The sequence below is a fragment of the Protomyctophum bolini genome (assembly GCF_963924005.1).
Source record: "Protomyctophum bolini genome assembly, chromosome: 15".
NCBI lineage: Eukaryota > Metazoa > Chordata > Actinopteri > Myctophiformes > Myctophidae > Protomyctophum > Protomyctophum bolini.
Window position 1 is genome coordinate 39,195,799 of NC_137876.1, and position 22,990 is coordinate 39,218,788.

At 42.6% G+C, this 22,990-nt stretch overlaps 2 protein-coding genes across 2 annotated transcripts; one reads left to right on the plus strand and one right to left on the minus strand.

Moving 5' to 3' along the window:
* Positions 1-172: 172 nt before the first annotated feature.
* On the plus strand, positions 173-11,941 carry LOC308329488 (proteasome subunit alpha type-6-like). Its single transcript, XM_080783807.1, has 7 exons — positions 173-349; positions 1,835-1,929; positions 6,147-6,228; positions 9,096-9,251; positions 10,017-10,195; positions 10,346-10,440; positions 10,713-11,941. Exons 1-7 carry the CDS (start codon positions 274-276, stop codon positions 10,768-10,770), a joined length of 741 nt encoding a protein of 246 aa, XP_080639933.1. The 5' UTR covers positions 173-273; the 3' UTR covers positions 10,771-11,941.
* A 1,461-nt stretch (positions 11,942-13,402) lies between these two features.
* Positions 13,403-17,444, minus strand: LOC308329492 (NF-kappa-B inhibitor alpha-like). Its single transcript, XM_080783812.1, has 6 exons — positions 17,023-17,444; positions 16,025-16,130; positions 15,433-15,643; positions 14,962-15,050; positions 14,302-14,565; positions 13,403-14,009 (listed from the first exon to the last, which is right to left on the minus strand). Exons 1-6 carry the CDS (start codon positions 17,349-17,351, stop codon positions 13,974-13,976), a joined length of 1,035 nt encoding a protein of 344 aa, XP_080639938.1. The 5' UTR covers positions 17,352-17,444; the 3' UTR covers positions 13,403-13,973.
* Positions 17,445-22,990: the final 5,546 nt, after the last annotated feature.

Sequence of the window (22,990 nt, forward strand, 5' to 3'; positions counted from 1 at the left end):
AGGGGATCAGGGTAACACATTCTGACAAGGACACAAAATATGCCATAATAACTCATAAAGGCATTATAATACGATATTGTAGCGTAGGGGCACACATTCTGACGTATCATATATCTTGGCACAACACCAGCGGAAGTGAAACCTCTCCCTCTCATCATCACTTCCAGGGTCATTCGCTTCTCCATGGTTGTCTTGTGTTAGGCAGCAGACTTTAAACTTACATTTTCATCTTATTTCCACATCGGTTCAGCTAGCCGCGGTCTTTCCAGCGTCATGTCGCGGGGTTCCAGTGCAGGCTTCGACCGCCACATCACCATCTTCTCCCCGGAGGGAAGGCTCTACCAAGTCGGTCAGTAATATAAATACGTCAAGTGAACCTGCTCTGTCATCTCCACGGGCTAGCCGTTAGCATCTGCTGCTAGCAGCAGATGCTAAACGAATCTGAGAAACAACGAATTTTTACAGTGGTTGGTTTTCAAGTTCCCTTTTCATATCGAGGGGCCATTATTATTTGTTCTGCATTTGGCAGAACTTAGCCCTGGTCCAGAGAGAGACGCACTATTAAACGCACTGGACTGGACCAGGGCTACTCAAAACTAAACAATATGTCCACATTTCCTTGCTGCACTATTGATGGTGTGTGTGGTACCATAGGAGTGAGAAGTCAAAATAACAATTATACTACATTCTCTAATTGTGTAGACTTCTTGTAAAATCACCATATGTAATGCAGTATTTATTAGCAGTTTGCAGAATTACAGTACATTTCAAGCACAACTCAATACAAAAACTGTAAACTGCGAGTGGACGATACCATAAACTTTAAGCATTACACTTACACGAGCTGGGTCCACAGTTTTCAATTCATCATAACATTTAGAGACGTACAAATATACACTCCTATATAGCCAAAAACAGGAAAGTTTAACAATTATTTATTTTACTCTGGAGAGTGTATAGTCCATCTGATTTCATGTTACACTCCCGATTAAAGATAAGGGTCCATTTGATTTACAACTGTTCATCATTTAGCTGGGGACCACTTGGAACCCCCTCAAGGACCGTCCACAGGTGGTCCCCGGACCACTAGTTGAGAACTACTGTATTAATACATAACAATGACTCTATATTGTTCTTCAGTATTTTCATAGCGGTTTAATGTTAATAATAATAATAAAACTTTATTTGTATAGCACCTTTCATGACATGAAATGCAGCTCAAAGTGTTTTACAGAGCAATGGAGAAAAAAAAGCCAAAAAAAAGCAAGGCATAAACATTAAAAAACAAGAGCAGTAATGCAATACAATACAGTGAGGACATGAATAACAAAAAATAAAAGATCAATTAAAAACAAGGGCGTAGAAGTGGGTCGGTAGGTTAGAGACGCTAACAATGAAATTGTTCAGATCTGATCCTACTTCTAGCAGTAGAACAGGCTTTATTGTCACATCACAGGCTGACGGGTGTAAATCAGCGTTTTGATGTCCAAACCATCTCAGCCTGGCTTTATCCCCAAAACACCTGACATGCCCTGTCCATCTAATGTACGAGTTCGTTTCCATCCTTGTTACTCCCAGAGGGAAGTAGAAGAACCTCGGAGTCTTTGCTACCTCCAGCAGATAAAGATAGTATCATACTAAGCACGCACTGCACAGGTTAGACAGAGTTTGGAATTTGATTAACTGTTGCACCCGTAGACCCTACTTCTATTACATTGAGGAAATGCGGCGTGTCATGATCATCATCATCATGTACCAGAAGTGGGGGACTATAATGGAGAAATAATAGGGGATGGATTGCCTTCCAATGCTTTTGTTTTGTTTGTGTGTCCAGAGTATGCTTTCAAAGCCATCAACCAGGGAGGGATGACCTCTGTAGCTATCAGAGGGAAGGACTGCGCTGTGGTCGTCACACAGAAGAAAGTCCCGGTCAGTGTACACACACACACACACACACACACACACATTTCCATACACTTAATTAATGAATGTTAAAACCCATTTTGGGCGGGAACCCCTTTTGGTGTTAGCATTACGTTATGCTTTAGCTATTGAAAAATAGCAGATCTACAAGCTCATAGCACGCCACCGAGTGGCTAGCTTTTTCAGAAAACTGTCAGGATGTAGAAGACATTTTTAGAATCTGATCTCAGGTCAGAATGGGGTTAATCCAAACATTTTATTAACACAGGTGAGACGTCTGTCACCACTGGAGGTGTTTGGGCTTCAGTTAGGCTAGTTCAATTTTTGTTAATAACAATAGTAATTAATTGCGAATGCATTGAGCACTTACTATGAGACCTAGCAGATCATGTCTGTCCGTGTGTCTGTCTGTCCGTGTGTCTGTCCCGCTATCCAAATATGGAGTGTGTTACATCAGCAATCACTCAGCTCCATATATGGGCACAAAAGTATACAGTAACAGCGGGACAGACACACAGACAGACATGATCTGCAGGGTCTCAGCTGCGTTCGCTTCCCGCGTTTGCGCGTCTTACTGGTATAATCATTAGTTAGTAATAGTAGTAGTAGTTATTTGAGCAATTCATTTAATTCCAATCTAATATTTGTTGCCTGTAGTAATCAATCATTATCATACTGTTAAATAAAATTCTAATCTAACTTTGTTTGGCCTGATGATGTCTGTTCACACCTGACTGCTTCACCATTGTTGAAATAACATGCATGACTTGCATGTAAAACCAATCACTCAGCTGATAAACAGCCAGAACATTTCCTCATTCTGCTTTTCTGACAACCTCAACAGATAAATGTGTTGCACCTCCATTGTCTCACAGGAAATTCGTCAAGACGGGATTCTCAAACATATTGATTTGGCATTTGCTATTTGTTTTAGTCAAATGATTGCATCTTACTTAGAGCATCGCTTAAATTATTCTGACAGAAAGATCAAGTTGAGCAGAAAGGTCCTTTTAGTTAGTTCATAGTTGGCATTGGAAAAATAAACGCATTCACATTGAAACATTAATATCTGATTAATTTATGAAAGAATGACTCAACTCCAGTCCTGCTGCCTGAAAAGCATTTAACATAGATCACTAATAAGAGGTCAGCTGTATCCAGGGTTTGGTCCAAATTTAGATTTTAGTTTAGTCATAGTCTTGAAAAAAATTCAATTTAGTTTTAGTCACATTTTATTCACCTGAGATGTTTTAGATTTTGTCAACTAAATCAACAGTAGATTTTATACTTTGGTTGCATGCTGAAAATATCTAGTCTAGTCATAGTCTAGTTTTTATTTGTTGACAATTGTCAATATATTTATTCATAGTTATTAATCAGTTCTTGTCAGTGAAAAAGGGTAGAAAAAGGGTAGTCAAGTGTTGCAATGCACTTACTGTAATTGAACCTGACCATGGGTTTGGCTCTATTGTAATTATAGCCCCATGTGAACCTTTTGGATAACGTTTTGAAAGCAAGTTGAATCTACGAGTGTTTTATTTTTTCTTCCAACATTTCATTGAAAACAAACCAAAAGATAGAGGCAACTTAAAAATGTAGACACTGTCATTGTGTGACGTGATCACTGACAATAAAGAGCAAATTGTTAGAAAGATGATTATGAAATATTGTTGATGTCTCTGGGTGTAGCCATTTTGTATCGCAAAGCTATGCTTGCCTTGTTGTTGCAAATGATCGGCCGCTGGCTTCTCAGTTGGATAGTAATTTGATGACGATGCATAGCGGTTTTTACTAATGTACCATATCACGTGTCCAAAAAAAAGTCGTCATTAAATTGAATTCACGTTTATGAGTGGAAAAAAATTGTTGAATTTCACGTGATTTGTTTATCTGCTGTACGGCCAATGATTTTATTTCATTCACTCTTCTCAATATTGTCTGTGTATTCCCTGAAACTTTGCATCGGACATGGGTCCTTGACACTGGAGAGGTGTGTTGATGACCTCTTAGTAGGCCTTTTACAATTATTACATAATCACGATTAATTGAGATTATTCAATCACAATTATAAGTATGATGTAATTAAATCATCATACAGTATATGATCTCTTGTGTGTGAAGCATAAAAGCCAAACGGAATGAACCGATGTTCAATGACACAAACAATTCATTTGTTAATCACAATTATTTGAGTGACAATCAAATCAAGCTTCATGACATTTATAGAGCACATTTAAAACAATCGAGATTGACCCAAGTGCTGTGCACAGCTGCTGTAAAATCAAAGCGTCAACAAAAGCAACCCACATCAAAAACACAATTTGAAATTAAATGAGTTCAATAAAACCTCTGGTGTGATCAAAGGCCATTGATAAGACTGAAGAAGAGATTTGATTGATCTGATTGCATTAAACAACGTTAAACAAAGTTGAACTCAATTTTCCACTCACTTGACTTTATGCATGCACCTCTATTCCTCAATGCTCTGGCTGGAGTATAATCTCGTGCGAAAGTTCAGATGGGGGGCCGTATGTAGAGATTTATACACGAATACAATCGCCTTTAAAATTAATTCTAGACTTGACAGGGCGCCAATGAAGTGCAGCTAAAATTGGGGCGATATGGACACGTTGTCAAGTAAGATGTCGTAATCCGTGAAGGCCCTAGTCATGGCCCCTTCGCACTGGTGAGGTGTGTGTGTTCGTGACCTGTCAGCAGTGTTGTTTTCGTCAACTAAGACGAAAAACTACCATTTTCCACTGACAAACTAAATAAAAACTAATCTATGATGACTAAAATTAAGACTATATATACTCAGCTTCTCTGTGAAGGAACGTTTGAAATGTTGAATTATTAGGTTTAGCTATTTGCTACCTACCTACTTTATGCATGTAAAAAAGTAGTATTATGATTGTATGGTACAAGTTTCTATCTATAAAATAAATAGTTAAAGCGATTTTAGAATTATTCTGGATCCCTTTTTTAGTCTCTCAAAGAAAAATAAACCATCGATCCGATGAAAAAAAAGGTATATAAACTGAAATAAAATATGTTATCACGTATACAGTTTAATTATTTATTTTAAATTGTCAATTGCTTTAAATTGACCTAATCTTGGACTATAGTGATATTAATACTAAATGCCTCTGTGTATATGTAGTTTGTAAGTTGATTAGCGGTATACTGTGGTTACTTTGTGCCACTTTTGATGCGTATGCACCGTCCCAGCATATGACATCAGGGTATAACTAACTAGCTCTCAATGATGACGTAATAAAGATGTGGATTAAAGGACCCAGAGTGTAATTGGTTTTCGATGGTGATGTAATGACGATATGTTTTAGTGTCGGGAGGATTAAAGTTAATGCTCCTATGTATACATGTATGTAATCTGGCACCACTGCCGTATCGTGCACAAGTAGTCATTACGTCATTTGCTGGGACGGTGCATATGCATCGAATATCGTCCTGGGCGAAACTAGTACTTGCGCACTCTGCTTGTGCAAGTAATGATGGGAAGGGACTAGTGGACAAGAGATGCACTAAGTCATTTTACAATGAATGTAGAAGGGAGTTCCAACCACGCCTCTAGCCTATAGCAGGCCAGTCTGGTGCAGCTCAGAAGCAGGACAGATAACATGCGAACAAGAAAGCACTGGAGCAGCTCAGACGATTTAGGCCCTTGGTTTATTATAACAGGGTACAAATAAAAAGTGACAACGTTTCGATGTGTAAGTTACATCTTGACCTGACGAAGATGTAACTCATACATGGAAACGTTGTCACTTTTTATTTGCACCCTGTTCTAATAAACCAAGGGCCTAAATCGTCTGAGCTGCTCCAGTGCCTTCTTGTTCTCATTTTCCAATTAGTTGCATGCTGAAAATAGCCGATTTACAAGCTCACAACGCGTCATGCTGCAACGCGTTGTGAGCTTGTAGATCAGCTATTTTCAGCAAGTGAAAAAAAAGTCATTACGACGGCATCAAGGCCCGCCATCCGCCAAAATATATTTTGTTCGACTAAATCAACTGTAAATTTAGTAGACTAAATGACTTATGTTATTTAGTCGACTGAAACTAGACTAACACTAAGACATTCCAAGTGACTAAAATGTGACTTAAACTAAATGAAATCTATTCAAGAGACTATGACAAATCAAAATTTGCTGCCAAAAAACAACACAGCGATGTTTACTGTACCGTCTTCATGTCTTCCGTCAGGACAAGCTGCTGGATGCCGCCACGGTCACACACCTGTTCAGAATCACGGAGAACATCGGCTGTGTCATGTCTGGGATGACTGGTGAGTTCTGACGCCGTACTTCAGCTGCACGTGAGGTCATGAGGTCGGGGGAAAGCGTGAGGGGAAATAGAGGGGTTGGGTTTATGGGGTGGAACCATAGAGTATTAAAAGGATAGAGACTGAACTGGCGCGAAGCTCCGCCCCTCCGCTATTCATGTCAGTGGAAGTTGCTGTTTTTTTTTTGTTTTTTTTTAAGATATTTTTTTGCGGCTTACGCCTTTTTTATTGGTTTTTTGAAGGGACAGACAGTAGGCTGACAGGAAACGGGAGAGAGATGGGGGAAGACATGCAGTAAAGGCTGTGTCGGGCTCGGGAGTCGAACCCACGGCACACTGCGACTGGATTACCAGTCGGGTGCCCAGACGGTTACGCCACCGCCTGGGCACTCAGTGGCGTTTTGAAGCCGCCGGAGGGACCGTCTATTTCCGCCTTTTTGGGCACACTTCCGCATTTGACCAACCGAGCGCTCAATGTTAAAGCTCAGCTGCATGGGGTTTCCTCGTCATGAAAGGCCATTTCCTCGCCAACGCAATCTAAAGTGACACAGATGCTTTCCCAAATTTTAAGTCACAATTGTGAGATTCACAAGCTTACAATTGTGAGATTGTAGATCGGCTATTTTCACTATTTATTTTTGCGCTATAACGTGTACAACCAAGTATGACATTATATAAGCCAGGTATTATTATTTTGGGTGACAATTCAAAAACAAATATATTTAACAAACATGCTCCAAGTTTATTCAATGAATAGTTGCAACCCTAGTTGGCTTTGCATTCAAAACAGTCAAAACATCTGTAATGAAATGTGCTAGATAGATCTTTATTGTTGTAACATGTACAACAAAATTATAAGTGGCATAACTGTCCATCTCCATCTCACCATCTCGTCAACTACTCTACTATACTACTACTATAAGTATTGGATTACTGTCACCATTTTTCCCTTTTAAGGTCATTGTTACTCCTCTTATAATAGGTTAAAGACGACTCACTAGTTGACAAATATTATAAAAAACTGGTGGAAGTCAGTAGCCGTGAAACCCCTGCTGTCCATCTGCATTACCTCACCGTGTGGTTTGTTTATCATGGCCTCAAATTAGGAGCTGGAATTCCGTCCTATTTATAAATGTCTGGCTTTCCTTTCGCAGTCCAAGATAAAAATTGAGTCAGTAATATTAGTCTAGCACATAGACTCCTTTCAGCAGCACACACGTATCGCGTTCCAGTACTTGATACAGTCAGATAGGCTGTGTCGGCTATCTGATTTCAAAGCATCATGAAACATGCTACCCGTGTTATGACTGGGAAGTGACGGTCACCGTGGAATGGACGGAGCAAAGTGAAACACTGTGCCATGACTCAGTTTTCCAGCCACTTCAAAGACATTTTTTTTCCCATTTCCTTGCCAGATTTTCAATGATGGACACAAGTAATCATTATCAAATATATCCTACAAAATGACAAATTCTGTAGAAGATGGAAGATCTACAAGTTGATTCTGCATGTTCTGAGCTTGTGGATCGACTACTGTTGTACAACTTATAAAATATGGCTTAGCAACTTAAAGCCTAGGCCGGGCTGGCCTAGCTGTCCGGACACCTAGGCTTTCCTGTCAAAACTACTATATATCTATCTATCATTAAAGGAAAAAAGCCTAAAAAATATAAAACCTGAAAAGAAAAAAACCCAACTTGAAGCCTGCAGGGTTGCTCTATATTCGTGCAAACATTCACAGAAAATGGCAACTAGAACGACTATTTTCAGCAGCAGGATTTAGTGTAGAGCCACAAAATAAAAGGGCCCTCTATAGAGCGTCGCAGTCCCTCCCCCTTTCAGAACAACGAGTGGCCCAGGAAATAAATCCCAATGCATTTTTCCCATAGGCATTTAAAGACGGTTACGCCACGGACAAAGTCAACTCGGATTGTGACAAATCATGTCAATGAACACAATGTGTTTATAAGAAGACAAACAAAACAAATAGTGTTGTCTCCTAACTTTATTCTTCTTTCTAATGATTTGATCGGCCCAAAATATTGTGTTCATTGTCATGATTTGTCACGATCCGAGTTGGCTTTGTCCGGCGTAACCGTCTTTAAATAAATTCTTTAAGAAATGCCTATGAGGAAAATGAACGGCGATTTATTTTCCGGGTCTCTCGAGGGGGCGGGACTGCGACGCTCTATAGCAGTGGTTCCCAAAGTGTGGTATAACGGGTCCATTTGGTTCCATTTGTACACTCTCGGAGTTAAATTACATTGGGGACATGGGGTCCCAGAGATAGAAATGCCATTAATGGGACCGTAGATGTCAAACCGGAGGTCCTTGGAATTCAACAGGTTGAGAATCACCATAAAAACATTCTCTTATGGGGGTCCCTGGCAAATCTTTTCAAATGGGGGTCCGTGGGCTAATTAGGGTCAATTTGGGGGTCCTTGACATGAAAATGTTTGGGAACCACTGCTGTATAGTGCCCTGGTTGACCCCGGTCAACCAGGGTATTATATGGTTTAAGTGGTTAATTAGTGTGCAAGACCCTAGAACGCTACAGCAATTCATGGAGCCACATTAATGCATTGGCTCATATTGTCATGTCACATGGTGCTACATTAAAGAGGTCCTCCAGGGGTAGTCCAGGACTCTTGCAAATAGCCCTTGTACAACAGCTCAGTTGTAACTTGTGATGTTGGTATAATGGAATTCTATTCACATGTGTTTGTGTACAAAGCTGCCGTCTCTTTCGCTCATTCCCTCTTCCGGCTTTGTGCTTTCCTTCCTCGTTCCGTCTGACGGCGAGTCTGCGAGGCGCAGACTGGCAGTAGACGTAAGGTGTTTAAGTGTCCATTTCCCCTCTCTCTCGTCCAGCTGACAGCAGGTCTCAGGTCCAGAGAGCACGGTACGAGGCGGCCAACTGGAAGTACAAGTATGGCTATGACATTCCCGTGGACATGCTGTGCAAACGGATGGCTGACATCTCCCAAGTCTACACACAGAACGCTGAAATGAGACCACTAGGATGCTGTAAGTGTGTGTGTGTGTGTGTGTGTGTGTGTGTGTGTGTGTGTGTGTCCTCAGAGCCACTGTTGTGTTGAAGGATATTTGAGCAGCGTAATGCAGATAAAAGGAAAGGAAAGGTACTATGTTTACCCAGGGTAACTGGACTAAGCTCAAGAACTTGTTTACAGCCAGGCCCTGCTCATAGAACATTTAATGCCTTGTCCAAGGGCACTTCAACGGTGGTAATTTTAACGTGCCGGTCTGGGGATACGAACTAGCGACCTTCCGATATCAAGACCGCTCCGCAAACCGTTCGGCCACCGCTGCCCCAAACGTTTTGCCTTTCCACAAAACGTGTTCGTTTGACCACAGAAAATACTGTAAGGTAACGGAGACTAATTTCCTTTTCATATCATTGTTATTGTGGTGTTGCTACAGTAGAGCAATTCTGCAGATTCTTGCCACACTAAAGGTTTGCTGCTTGTGCCTGTATGAATAGTGACAAATAAACCTTGATTCTTTGCTTTTACTATTATGCATAGTCACAGAAGGATCATGTTTAGTGTCATGCATGGTCACCTCACAAATGCCCATTCTGAATCACTATTCATGCTGTGTCGTTTCCTTTACACCCTTGACTGATATGAAAATATGTCATCATTGAAATTGTCATGTCCATTACATGGGAAAACTGCATATATCGCCTAGCTCTTCTTCTTTAAGGTTTCACACTTGTTTCCTCCCACTATCATACCCTGCTCCCTCCCTCCCTTCCCCCCCCCCCCGTAGGTATGATTCTGATAGGCATGGACGAGGAGATGGGTCCTCAGCTGTATAAGTGTGATCCGGCCGGCTACTACTGTGGCTTCAAGGCCACGGCAGCCGGAGTCAAACAAACTGAAGCCACCAGCTTCCTGGAGAAGAAGGTCAAGAAGAAACTGGACTGGACCTACCAACAGACCATAGAGGTAAGAGAAAGACACACTCATATGCAATGGGTTCATATACAGTATTATATGCACACTTGTGTTCACTTGAACTAATAAATGCATGTCTTGTGCGATGCGTAGCATCATTGGTCTTGTCTCATTGGTCTTGTCTTCTACCCCCACCTACAGACGGCCATCTCCTGTCTGTCTTCGGTTGTGTCCATCGACTTCAAGCCCTCCGATCTGGAGGTTGGACTCATCACTACAAAAGAACCCACATTCAAGTGAGTGTTTTTTTTTTTTTTTTTTGTCTGTCAACACGGCATACATTAAATGAAGTACTTACATTTTGTGTGAAACACCCATATAGGATATAGAACAATAATGTAAAATGGACTGATTACATTCTAAACAAAATGAATCCCATTGCATGCAGTGCTGAGCAGGTTCTTGCATTGGAAAGAAAAGGGGGTTTAACTTTGTTAATTGTGCATTTTCATGTGTATAAATGGAATGTGTGTATAAATGAATGGATCATTGTTTCTGTGCACTGCAGAGTTCTGTCAGAGACCGAGATCGACGTTCACCTCATGGCTCTTTCTGAGAGGGATTGAGGACACATGGTCGGCCATTCTTCTGCCGTCACCATGACCAAGCGGATATATGGATGACGGATCAACCCAGATACAAAGGGCACATCTAAGGAGGAATATTAAGCATGAGTCATGTAAAGCTTATTTTTTTTATATATAGTTCCAAATAGGTTGAAAATGCCACCCCCAAATCGCCATCCAACTACTCCCATGACTCGGGTCACCATTTGATATTATGGGCCTCACCTATGACTTTAAATGGAATAAATCACTAACCCCAAAATTGATCATCTTTTTCAGCACACCACCCGTGTATGGGGCTCTGAACCTTTCCCCCTGACTATTATATGTGATTCTATTCATATTGACACCTTTTGCTTTTTTCATTCTGATCACAGTTCACACTCGCAGTACTCTTCATTTGAAGATCTCAGAGTCTGGATAAGTGTTTGATACGACCATGAGCCATCACTCTGACATCCTGCTGCCAGGTCAATGACACTGCCTGGATGCTAGAAATGTAAACTACCAGCAATGCTGCCAAGTGTTCATTGGTTGGACATTGAACATTGGGCAGCATTGATTGATTTGACAGCGAATAAAAAAGGATGATAAACAATTGAGCTGAACTTGCATTAGGCGAATAGTATTGAAATAATAGTTGAGGAATGGACAAAGACATGTCGGTAGATTCAAAGAAGGGGGAGTGGGACAGTAACTTGTTGGTGCATTTTATACACGTTCCAGCAGAATCTAAGGTCATCGTGAGCTGACAGATTTCAAACAGTGCCTCCCAACTGGTTTACCTCAGGGCCGCCTTAACTGCTACAAATATCAAGGCTACTCACTCACTTCGTCTCGAGTTCTGCGTCACCAATGTTCACTCCCGTTTGTTTTGTGTTCTGCTAAGGATTTGTGGAGGAACCTCTTCCTCCGGGGGGGGGGGGGGAGGCTGGAGAGTTACAAACCTCTGGACCAAGATGCTGTTTGTGATGCACTGTAGCTGCTACAGTGCAATGTTTATGATAACCCAGGGCAATTCAGTGGAATTTCCCACTGTACCATTCATCACCTCCCCCTGTACTTTGAGCCTGTTCACATCCACTAACTCGGTTATTTAGCCCACGTACTGGTCCACTGTGTCCCGCTGTATATAACTGCAGTTCTATTAAAATAATGTTTTTGACAAAGCCCAAAATGTCCACGTCGTCTTTTTCTTTGAGTGTACTGCATCACTTGGTCAAAATTGGCTATTTGGTTTGATTTACTTTTAAATTAAATTACATTTTTTAAAATACCTAAAGCCTTTGGTGTTAGGTAGCCTTTAATGTTGATATAATACAACCTTTTGAGGAAAAGGCTTAGAGTGAACATTCTCGATGGCAAGTGAGTTGCAGCAAGGATAAGTAAGTGGTGGAAGTCGGTTTGCCCCAGGCTTGGTTTGTAGAAACAAAATATAAATGTTTACCCTTTGTGGCGTAATATATATATTAATCTAGGTCAGGTGAGGTTAAAATCTATCATTCGCGATACAGTTACGTTTTCACCAGTCCAGCATAATATAGTAATATGTTTCTTGGTAGTTCCAGTACAGTATGTAGGTCGCAACAGCAAATCGAATCTGCCCCGGGTCGTGGCTATCAAATGGGGGAAATGAATGTGTACCTGTTTAGAAAGCAATGAGAAATGGGTTGAAAAGGAGACCAGTTGCAGTCAATGCATCAGCACATGAAAGTTAACTGGACACATTGTAAAATAATCAAACCAATCATTTAGTCTTGTATGGTAACCATATACATGTATGATATATGCCACTTTATAAGAAATGAATACTATTGTATTGATTCTTGAAGTTCATGGAATTGGAAGCAGATTTCCCCATGCTGTTTTCCGAGGAACCACAGGGTCAAACCATTGTGTGGAGATTCCCCTAGCTGGCGGATGAGAAGCAGGAATGTCGGGAACAGCTGAGTGTTCTGTTCTGGGAATTTCCTGTCGCTCCGTAGCCCCGCCTTCCAGAACACTTCCTTATTTAGCTGCTTGAATGATTGTTGTCATCAAACACAAAATTCCCCATTCTTTTTTTCCCTTCCTACTGAGTAAGTGTGAGACTCGTTCAAACTATTAACTGCTCTTGAGCCAATACAATCCATTTGTACGTCTGAGTGTAACCAAATGCACCCGTAGGAGTCGATCTGGTTACATTTATTGTGCACACTGTCAGTTAAATTGACCGTAAAGGATTTTACAGTTTCTATGCACAAGAATCACACTGCATAAATAACTGCTCTCGCTCGGACAGATCAGCAGTTCTTCAAACAGTAGCAATGTGTTGTCATTATGAAGGCTGCATGACATGCAGTACATGAGAATAAAGGCCTCTAGTCGGGGGCAAAGCTCTCACTTTTTTACAGGATGCATTCATGCAGGCAACAAAGTGACTTAATCCTTTGTGGCACTTATCTACGCTCAGGCCCAAGTATAGTATATCAAATCAGCCTTTTCCTCCTTGCGGAAAAGGAAAAACAGACTGTGGCTACAGCATGTGTGTGAAAAGAGCACACACACACAAATAACGTATGGTATCGTTCCCACAACCCAAACTCAACGGTTCGTGGAAAACCTTGGCAGAGAAAGCACACAGGAGAAGTAGACGTGTTAAATAGAAGTGTTTTAATTTAACTGGAGTGTGTTGGACTGTTTTGCTGTGTGGACATTTACAAGCCGCTCAACTGTACACATTCACAGCTTCCATAAAAAATACATCTTTTGTACAGCCATTTACAATATCATACAACTGTCATGTTGTCGGTACACCCACCTATGCGCATGGATGTTTTGTTGAGAAAATCACACCGTCCCTTGGATACAAGCGAACCACTATACAGCAATATGAGACCCTCCCCATCCCGGTTTATAATTTGTCACGTTTTTGACTTCCAAAAGTTCCAAGCATGTATTCGTGCCTCCTGCGCAAGTCCGGAGCCGTCTCGTTGGTATCACTGAGCTGTTCAAGTCGCTCTCTCGGGCCAGTTTCATTGACCCGTGTAGCTGTCCATCACCCAGACCTTGTCCGACTGTCCCTTTCCATCAGGGGACACACCCATGATGCCGTGTCATCCACATGACTGAGCTCCTGTGGCGTCGATGCAGGAGGACCTGGACAGGATGCCATGTCACCGTGGTGCCACGTCAGCTTCCCGTCTGTCATTTCCCGTCAGTCCCTAGTGTCCGTTCCACTGGATGTCATCGTAGCCCACCTGGAGATACAGGGAGAGGGAAGATGGCGTTCACGTGAGGAACTACAGCGGATATAATAACGCTGCATCTGAAGATATGTGAGCTGAATTCAAAAGGCATGAATGCTTTCTAAAAGTTAAATGGGTTTGAAAAAAAAAGATTCCACTATTGAATCTGCCCCACTTTACCAAAGTGCCCGTAATATGTTTTTTTTTTAAAAGCCAAACACAAAATGCTATGAAACAACTGTAAAGACGTAAACGTATGTATGGGTTTATTTTTGGTGGTCATTTGATTTAACCAAAAACACACCTCTTCGTCCGACTGGCCCTCATCCTCCTCCTCCTCGCTGTCCTCCGATTCGCTGTCGGGCAGCTCTCGGAGCTCGGGGTTGGTCAGCGGGTACAGTTCTTTCCTGATGCCGTCGTCGCCGCGGCCGTAGGTGAGGTGAAAAGGGGAGTGTCCCCCGTACGTCAGGTGGTTGGGGTCGGCGCCGGCCCTCAGCAGCAGGCGGACCAGAGAGGCGTTCTGCTGGTCCACGGCGAGATGTAGCGCCGTGCGCCCGTTACACTGCTCCTAGAGGACGAGAGGGGAAGATGGCACTGGTTTTAGTTTTTTTAGTTTTTTAAAGGGGGGGCAAGGAAACGCCTCGGACGTTTCAATGTGATTGTCGGTGGTGGTGGAAAAAAGTACTCACTTGTTTTACTTAAGTAAAAGTATCAATACTGGAATACAGAAATACGCCGTTACAAGTAAAACTCTGGAGTTCAAAATGTACAAAAGTATTGGTATCAAAATGCGTTGCATCATGACGCATTGTGAGCTTGTACTGATCAGCTATTTTAAATGGCCGAAATGTATGTAGGCCTGACGTGGTTAATGTTTTGTAATTTACTTACAACACTAGTGATTGTTGAACGCTACCCAATGTGACAATGCATGGCCGCTGTGTGTGGTGCGTTACTTGCGTACCTGTGCGTTTATGTCAGCTCCCAGTGCGACTAGGCTCTCCGCCAGGTGGAGGAACCCGTTAATTGAGGCCAGGTGGAGGCAGTTCTGACCTGCAGAAAACAAAACGCCAGAGGAACAGGTCAACAACTGGCAGATCTGTGTCAAAATACCAGTGTGTGTTTCAACTGGAATATTAACATGTTGTATACAATATGCTAGCTAAAGAAGACCGGCTGGATAAAATAATCACCATAAGGCTAGTACATTACTGGCACACTAAATAATATGTCCACACTGAATATTCTATCTAGTCATTTATAAAATGTATCTAAAAGGACTGATTAAGTCATTGCATGGCACGAGATCCTTCCAACCATATAGTTGTTCTGTATTTCCCATTCTTGCCTGTAGCATTTAGAACGAAAAAACAACTAGGTCTCTCAAGTTCTCAAGTTAACATTTATGGCGAGCAAAACAGTTCTGCCATCTCACCTTGGTAGTTGCAGGCAGTCATGACGCCTTTGAGCTGCTCCGACGAACAGTTCTGCGTGAGGACGCTGAAGCAGTGCAGGTTGCCGCGGCGGCACGCGATGTGCAGCGGCGAGTCGCCACCGTCGTCCACCAGCGCCGCGTCACAGCCAGACACCAGGAGGCGCTCACACACCTCGGGCTGCTCCGTTATCACTGCCAGGTGGAGAGGAGTCTAGAGGGAAGAACAGGGAAACGGAGACGTTTAAGTTAAGACTATTTGTCTCACATATACTATATCAGTGAGTCTTCATCTTTTCATTGTGAGGGTCCTTGAATGGGTTCCCCCCGGGTACATTTTTACAGAGTAGATTGGGATCCCAGAGACGGAAAGTATCTCTGTGGTTCCCTGGCCTAATGCATATCAAACAGAGGTGCTTAGAATTTAAAAGAAAACAAGGTAGAGAAATATGTGGGAATGGAGCTTATACAGATGGTAGGGGAGGCATTTGGTGGTGAATATCTTAAGGGTTTCTTTTTAGTTTCTGATACTCTATCTCTCTTTGTTACAGGCGCACGCACACACACACACACACACACACACGCTGTCAGCTACCTGTCTCTGGTCGTTCTGTGTGTTGAGGAAGTGTGTGTTTCTAGACAGGTCTATCATGTTTCTGATGCAGTCCTTGGCTTCATGGATGATGGCCAGGTGAAGCAGTCTGCAGACACAGGAGAAAAGAAAAACATTAGAGAGGCTATACACACACACACACAGGACCAGGCCTTCGGATTAGCACCCGCCAAACCCCGGCAGATATTAAGTGTTAGGCCCAACACTCCACTTGCCAAGCGAGTATTTCCCCACTGCCAGTTCAGACTTGCAACAAAATGTGGCAAAATTTCTAATTCAACAAAGGGAACCGTCAAGGTCTAAACTCCCCGGACATTGATAAACATGATTTCACACTGTGCAGGGTATGGGTATCTATCTATGGCCTTTAGTTTCACAACAATAAAGTACTGAAGCCTAGTACTGATGTAATCCTTGATCATACTGATATGTAACCATTGCAGGAATTTGCAGCACTGAGGAGAATGTTAGGAAGCAAAGGAAATGATGTAGCTTTAGGATAACAGACACTACTTAATGGGAGTCCATATAAAGTGGAACAAAAAGCAGACCACGGGGGGGATGCATAACTTAATTGTAGTGTTTTAACTACTAGTGTATATTCTTTCTCTCTCTCTCTCTCTCTCTCTCTCTCTCTCTCTCTCGACTTGCGGGAACGCGCGTCGGTCGCCGGGGGCGCGCCTGGGACTTTCCCAGGCAGCTGAGTTTTTGACCCGCGGCCATAGATCCTGATAATAGCCTTTTGTTTACGTCCAAAAAAATACCTCCGCGCCAGACCACAACTACGACTTGCATACAACCCCCCAAAAATACAATAAAAACACATTTAATTGCAACTACTAAAACCATAACACGGGGCCTAAAAAAAAGAAACTCATTGCGGCCTAAACAAATGTAACCAAATGGTTCCATTTGTTTTAGGCCTCAAGTTCCTCCCCCAACTAAAATACTTTAATTAATGTCATTAATCCAACGCTTACGTGTCTCCGTCCTCGGTGATGTGCGTCTTCCAGGAGTCGTGGTCGTGCGGTTGCTGCTCCGCGGCGGCGTGCTGTCGGTGCTGCGGCGGCGGGGCACAGCAGTCCACCGAGCCCACACGGAGCCTCGTCAGCTCGGCCGCCACCGCCTGGTACTCCTCCTCCTTCAGCGAGTCCAGGCCGCTGTCTAGCCGCTCCTCGGTCGTCGCCTGCAGGCCCGGCTTCATCGTCCCTTCCTTAGCCGCCGCTGCGGCGCCATCATCATCATCATCCCCGTGATCTCCTCCGCCGTAATCCATTTGGTTAAGTAAACTGGTCCGATGAAGGTCCATTATTGTGATGTGTGTGGGGGGGGGGCTCGTGTGTACGTTTTAAAACGTTTGTGTTCGACGTGTAGTTGAGTTGTGTGTGACTGTGAGGCAGAGTGTAAATTGTAAAAAGGTCCTCCGTCCGTGTGGATGGATTCGGGGCGGAGCTATGCGGGGAGGGAGGGGCGGAGCTACGGGGAGGGAGGGGCGGGGCGGGCCGAGCCCCCATTGAGATTATAGAATGGCTCTGGGGGTGAGGGCGGGGCGTAAGGAGGCGGAGCCTAGGAGAGAGAAAAAAACTGAAATCTAGGTGGGGGAATTCCAGCCAAACTGTCACTTATAATAACACACCGTCCCCATGCATGTACACAGATTGCTGGCTCCAACAGGGGATTTCTATTCAGACACTTTATAAATACACACTGAGAAGGCTACATGCATGCATGCACTGCCGTGGCTGACTGGCTGTGGAAAGTCACTTTGCAGCGGGTACATTTATTAAAGTGAATTATATATATATATATAATTCACTTTCATTTGCAGCTAGAGACATCATTGCCCTTTGAATCAAATTGGCTATATCATCATCATCATCATCACAGTTGCTCAGCAAATTTGTGTTGTTCCTCAAATGCAATAAACTGATAACAACCAAGCATGCACAACAGAGATAGCGCTGGGGTTTCCCTGAGATCCACAGAACAAAGTTAATATTTGTTCCAACGAAGCAGAGTGAATCTTTCATTTTCGTTATTGATCATAATGCAAGTAATCAACTTGATAGAAGACCCAGTCCCAGAATACTGCCAGTTTCCATGACAGTCAGAATGCCCACCCGCCCCCCTACCCAACAAGGCGAATGCCATTAGGCCAAGGGTGTCCAAACCTTTTTCAAAGGGGGCCATATTAGAAAATATTACACTACATTACCACATATACCGTAACTAGATGGTAAAAAATTAAATACAATAGCTTTTCTTTGACCCCTTCAGAATGAGACTACAAGGAACAAGGAATCCTGACATATTATACTCTCGGAAATGCCCAGGTGAATAAAAAACTTCAATGAAAATGTGTCTCATACTGTTGGGCAAGCCGTTCATAATACAATTCAGGTGTGAAGCCGCACTTTGGACACCCCTGCAAAAGGCTATCTAGTTCACTGGTTCTCAAGGTGGGGTCATGGGACCCCCAGGTGAGCTCCATACAGTATATGGAGATCTAAGGGTGGAAGCGGGGACATTCTCGAGTGTACACGGTTGATGAGGGCCCAGGTAGGGTCGGACCTTAATTTTCGGGCCTGTTGAGAAGTCTAGTTTTCGCCGGCTACTGCCGGGCACGGCTGCACTAATAACTTTGGGGCAGTCCCGTCTAGAGTTTGAATGTACAGGTGGGCCTGTTGAGAACTCTAGTTTTCGCCGGTTGCCGGGTGCGGCTGCGCTAATAACTTTGGGGCAGGCCCGTCTAGAGTTTGAAATTTGAATGGACAGGTATAAGTCAAAAGGGAGACATCGAAGAGGAAGGATGTGACTAAGTTATATAAAAAAGCACCTTCTACATACCTTGCTTGTACTGTCTTACAACATTGTTGACACATTTTCAGTACTGTGACTCACATAATTCGCTTTCATAATGATCAATGTGCACTGAGCCACTCGAAGCATTTCAATTCAAAGCTCACAACTCTTGGATAACAAAACCGTTGGCAAGGCTGCATTTCAGAGAACTGCAAGTACACAATGTACTGAATAGGCGTCTTAAATTTAATTGTGACCTATGCCTTTTAAAAACAAACTTGAATGCAATGTTATGGAGGCCCGGGGGAAACTCCAAGCGTGTTTTACTTTCTATTGTTTGGTGGGACCAGTTATACAGGGAAGCCCAGTGTTATGTCTGAGTGCAATTTCTCTGTCATTTTTTGGGGGCAATGTTGTGTAGTCTATTAAGTTTATGGTTCAGGAAAACACACAGATCCAGGGGAGGAGAGGAGAAGAGCTAAGGGATATTGACAATGCATTGAATAATTTGTACATCTTGTTGCATCTTTGCTGTGGAGATTCAGGTTAGGTAGTTGAATGTCACAAATTACTTTGTAATAAATTATCTACTACTACATCTGTTGCAAAAAACAACAACAAAAAAAAGACTTTGTCACTGCATTGTTAGGGAATAGCTGTGACAGTGAACACAGTTGTAAAAGCTTAAAGCTCCCAACATTTTGTAGTTTCAAGAAGGTCGTAAGGTAAAGAAGAGGAAAGAAAGGACCAAGCTGGGAAACAGAAGGCATAATGTCAGATATACAATATAAAGTATTATGCATACTATACTGTGCATAATGGTGCATTGGTTTCTACTCTGTGTCCACAATAAACGTGTGGCATTGGCAGCTACGAGTGTGCGGCTATACATTATTTTCATTCAGTATACTTTCCCGTTGGCTGGCACCTCACAAGGACCGGTGTGCTGTGCACCATTACTTAAGACCACTTTCCAAATATTTAATGTTTTAACATTTTGGACCAAATAGGCAATTTTACAAATCAAGGTGCCCGCTCTTTCTTAGTGCCCACCATTGATGCAAATTTCAATTCCTAGGCCAATAATCAACTGAAAACAAGGAATGTACTCGTACAGAGGGCGATCCAGTGAGGAGTATTTGTGGACTATAGGGCAGAACAGAGACAGGAAAGTTAGTAGAAAGGCTCACATTTGCACAGAATGAGCTGGGATTTGACGGCATATAAAATGTAATTTGTCACGGTTGCCATAATGAGGGAACTCAAACCCCACATGGCATTTCCTCTTCCTGCTAAGTAAGCCTTGGGAAAGGCCAGAAATGTGTAGTTCTCATGTTCAAAGAAGTTGATGTTCTTTTCCTGACTGTCTGCATCAGTCTTAGTCACCAGGAGTCCCCAGAATTACTCACTGCATCTAAATGGTTTGTGTATTTTTCGACTGGAAGACTCGGAAGACAGTAAGGCTGGAATCATCATGTGTGTCACGATCACTTCACGAAGATTAGATACAAAAATAGCTTGAATGTAAACACTATTTTTCCTCTGTTTATTCCCGTTGATGTGGTTCCAACACTATACTGTTGTCTGATAGACATTTATACCATGTCACTGTCAGTAATCCATTGAATATTACCAGCCTGACAACAGCTTGAGTCATCGTGCAGTGTACATTATTAGATCCAAGATAAGTTTGACGCTGTGAAGGTCATGATGACCAAGACCATCAAATGAATCTTGCTCCATAACTTCAATTGACCCTAGCACTGAAGGTCACTGCTGTGCTGTCCTTAAACATATCTTAGATCCATCTCTGCCTTGAGAGCAGATTGCTCACTTTCAGAGCCAGGCAAATCTGTAAAACAAGTTGTCTAAAAAGTTGCGCTGAGAGCTTGTTGTACCTGACAAAGGCACAAAGCTGTTTGGAACAATGACATGTCTTGTTAGTTATTATTATGCCCATATTTACTTGAGTATTTGTATTTTTGGATACTGCATTTCAAAGATAAACATTGTACTTTCGACTGGTAAGCATGTAGATCTTTTTTCCACCCACTATTATAATAATATTTATTTTGGAAAATGTAAATGGAGCAATGTATTAATATTATACATTCAGCAATGTATTACTCTGCTTGTAATTTGTACTGAAGTATATATATATATATATATATATATATATATATATATATATATATATATATATATATATTTTTTTTGTGGTGACTGTCACAGAGAACCCAGGAGTCCGGACAACAATTGGCCTATATCAAGGCGTTTTATTTAGAAAAGGAAGAGGGGACAGTTATAGGGTTTCTCAGTAGTATCTCCTGTATGGCCAGTTCCCTCGCTCTACCCCTAGATGGGGCGGTTCGTCCGTCTGTCGCTGGACCTCGTCTCTGCGGCAGATAGGGGAATGTACAGTGATATATTATAATGCGCAGTCAGTGTCTCTTACAGTCGGGTCCACTGTTAGCGATACACACGGCAGTCCTGTATGGCCACTCAGCCTTTCCCTCTGGCTGTGGACTCGGGTCGCGATCCTGTCACTCCCTTTCCAATACTCCGTATGATTTAGATTATCCTCCTCTTCCTTGGTTTCCCTGTTGGCAACGCTTACAAGTTGCACGCGCGCTCCCAGTGCGCGTTTAGCGTGCTGTCGGTATAAGCCTGGGGGGGGGGAATAAGACAGCGTCAGTATGACAATTCAACACAGTGACACAGAGTGACAGTTGAATTAGTGGTTTCTCGACTCACCGCCCTAGCAGTCTCGAATGACTTGCGACCTTACCCCCCGGAGTGTAATCTGCTCTGAGGCAGAGAGAGCTCAGTTTTGTAGTGTCTGATGGGCGAATGCCTGTGACGCGCATCCCAGCTGGTCCAACAGGTGACGGGGAATGTACCTGTCTTCCAAAACCACTCCCAGTGGTAGGTGGGTTCCTCTCCTGTCTCTCTGCCTCTGCTGGCCTCCGGGGGTATTCTTACCTGGGCGGTGATTTACCATCGAGACACCACAATATATATATATGATGGGTTTTCTTTCTCTAAAATATATTTTGGGGGCTTTTTGCCATTATTGATACGGTAAGTGGAGGCAGACATGCACTAAGTATTTTTCTTTTCAAACCAAATAAGGTACTCCAATACACTTTAACTCAACTACAAATTTGACAGAGTAACTTTCAGTTGTAGTTGAGTAATATTTGACCAGGGCTCCAGGAGTAGGCCTATCATACTTTTACTCAAGTACTGGGGTTCAGTAGCCTACTTTGTCCACCACTGAACTTTTGCAAGAAGTAGTTTCAGGGGAAACTTAGACCTACAGTATCAGTCAGTCCATTGTCCTGGGTTCAGGTGGGGTGGAGGGGTAATAAATTAGGTACTATTGACATCCCATGCAATGTCATGTGATGTGAGTGTTGTTAGCCTACGTGTGATTGGGAATCCCTTTTCTTTCCACGGATTTGAGCAGTCAGTCATGTACAGTACAGAGTGAATCACTCCCAAATTGCTGAGTCAGTGAGCCCAGCACTCACTGTAAAGTCCAGTGGTTTCTGGGTGGGTTAAAGGGAACAATGACTCATCAAATTACATTCTGAACGTAAAAATGTGATGTCAGGAATTCAAGTGAAATCACAGGTGAAGAACATGACACGTGAGGAGCTATGTGTGTGGCTGGGTGGCTGACTGGCTGGCTGGGTGGGTGGGTTGCTGGCTGGGTCTGAGCACGAAAACAGCATGGTTCTTTTTCACCAATTGTGCGCAACCTAACACAAACACACACGCACATATTAACTGTATATGATTTTGGGTGTGCCAGTACAGTACAGTACAGTACAGTACAGTACAGTAGAGGGACCCCCACTCGGTAACTCTGTAATTTCTCAACCTTTCACACGGAGTTGCACCACTCACTTCACACGGGTGTGATTTTTAAATGTAGACTTCGAGCCAGCTCTGACTATAGCCTAGTATGTTTATATACATTTGAGATGTTATTTTTTTCATTTTTTTTATTACTTTACATAGCCTATATCTATTATTATAATTAATGTGTTTTGGCTTTTTTGTAGTTTTATTGTTACACTGTTGAGGAGTCACAGTTGTTTGTGTGTGCTGAAACTGAAGCTTTTCCATGCTGTGCAAATA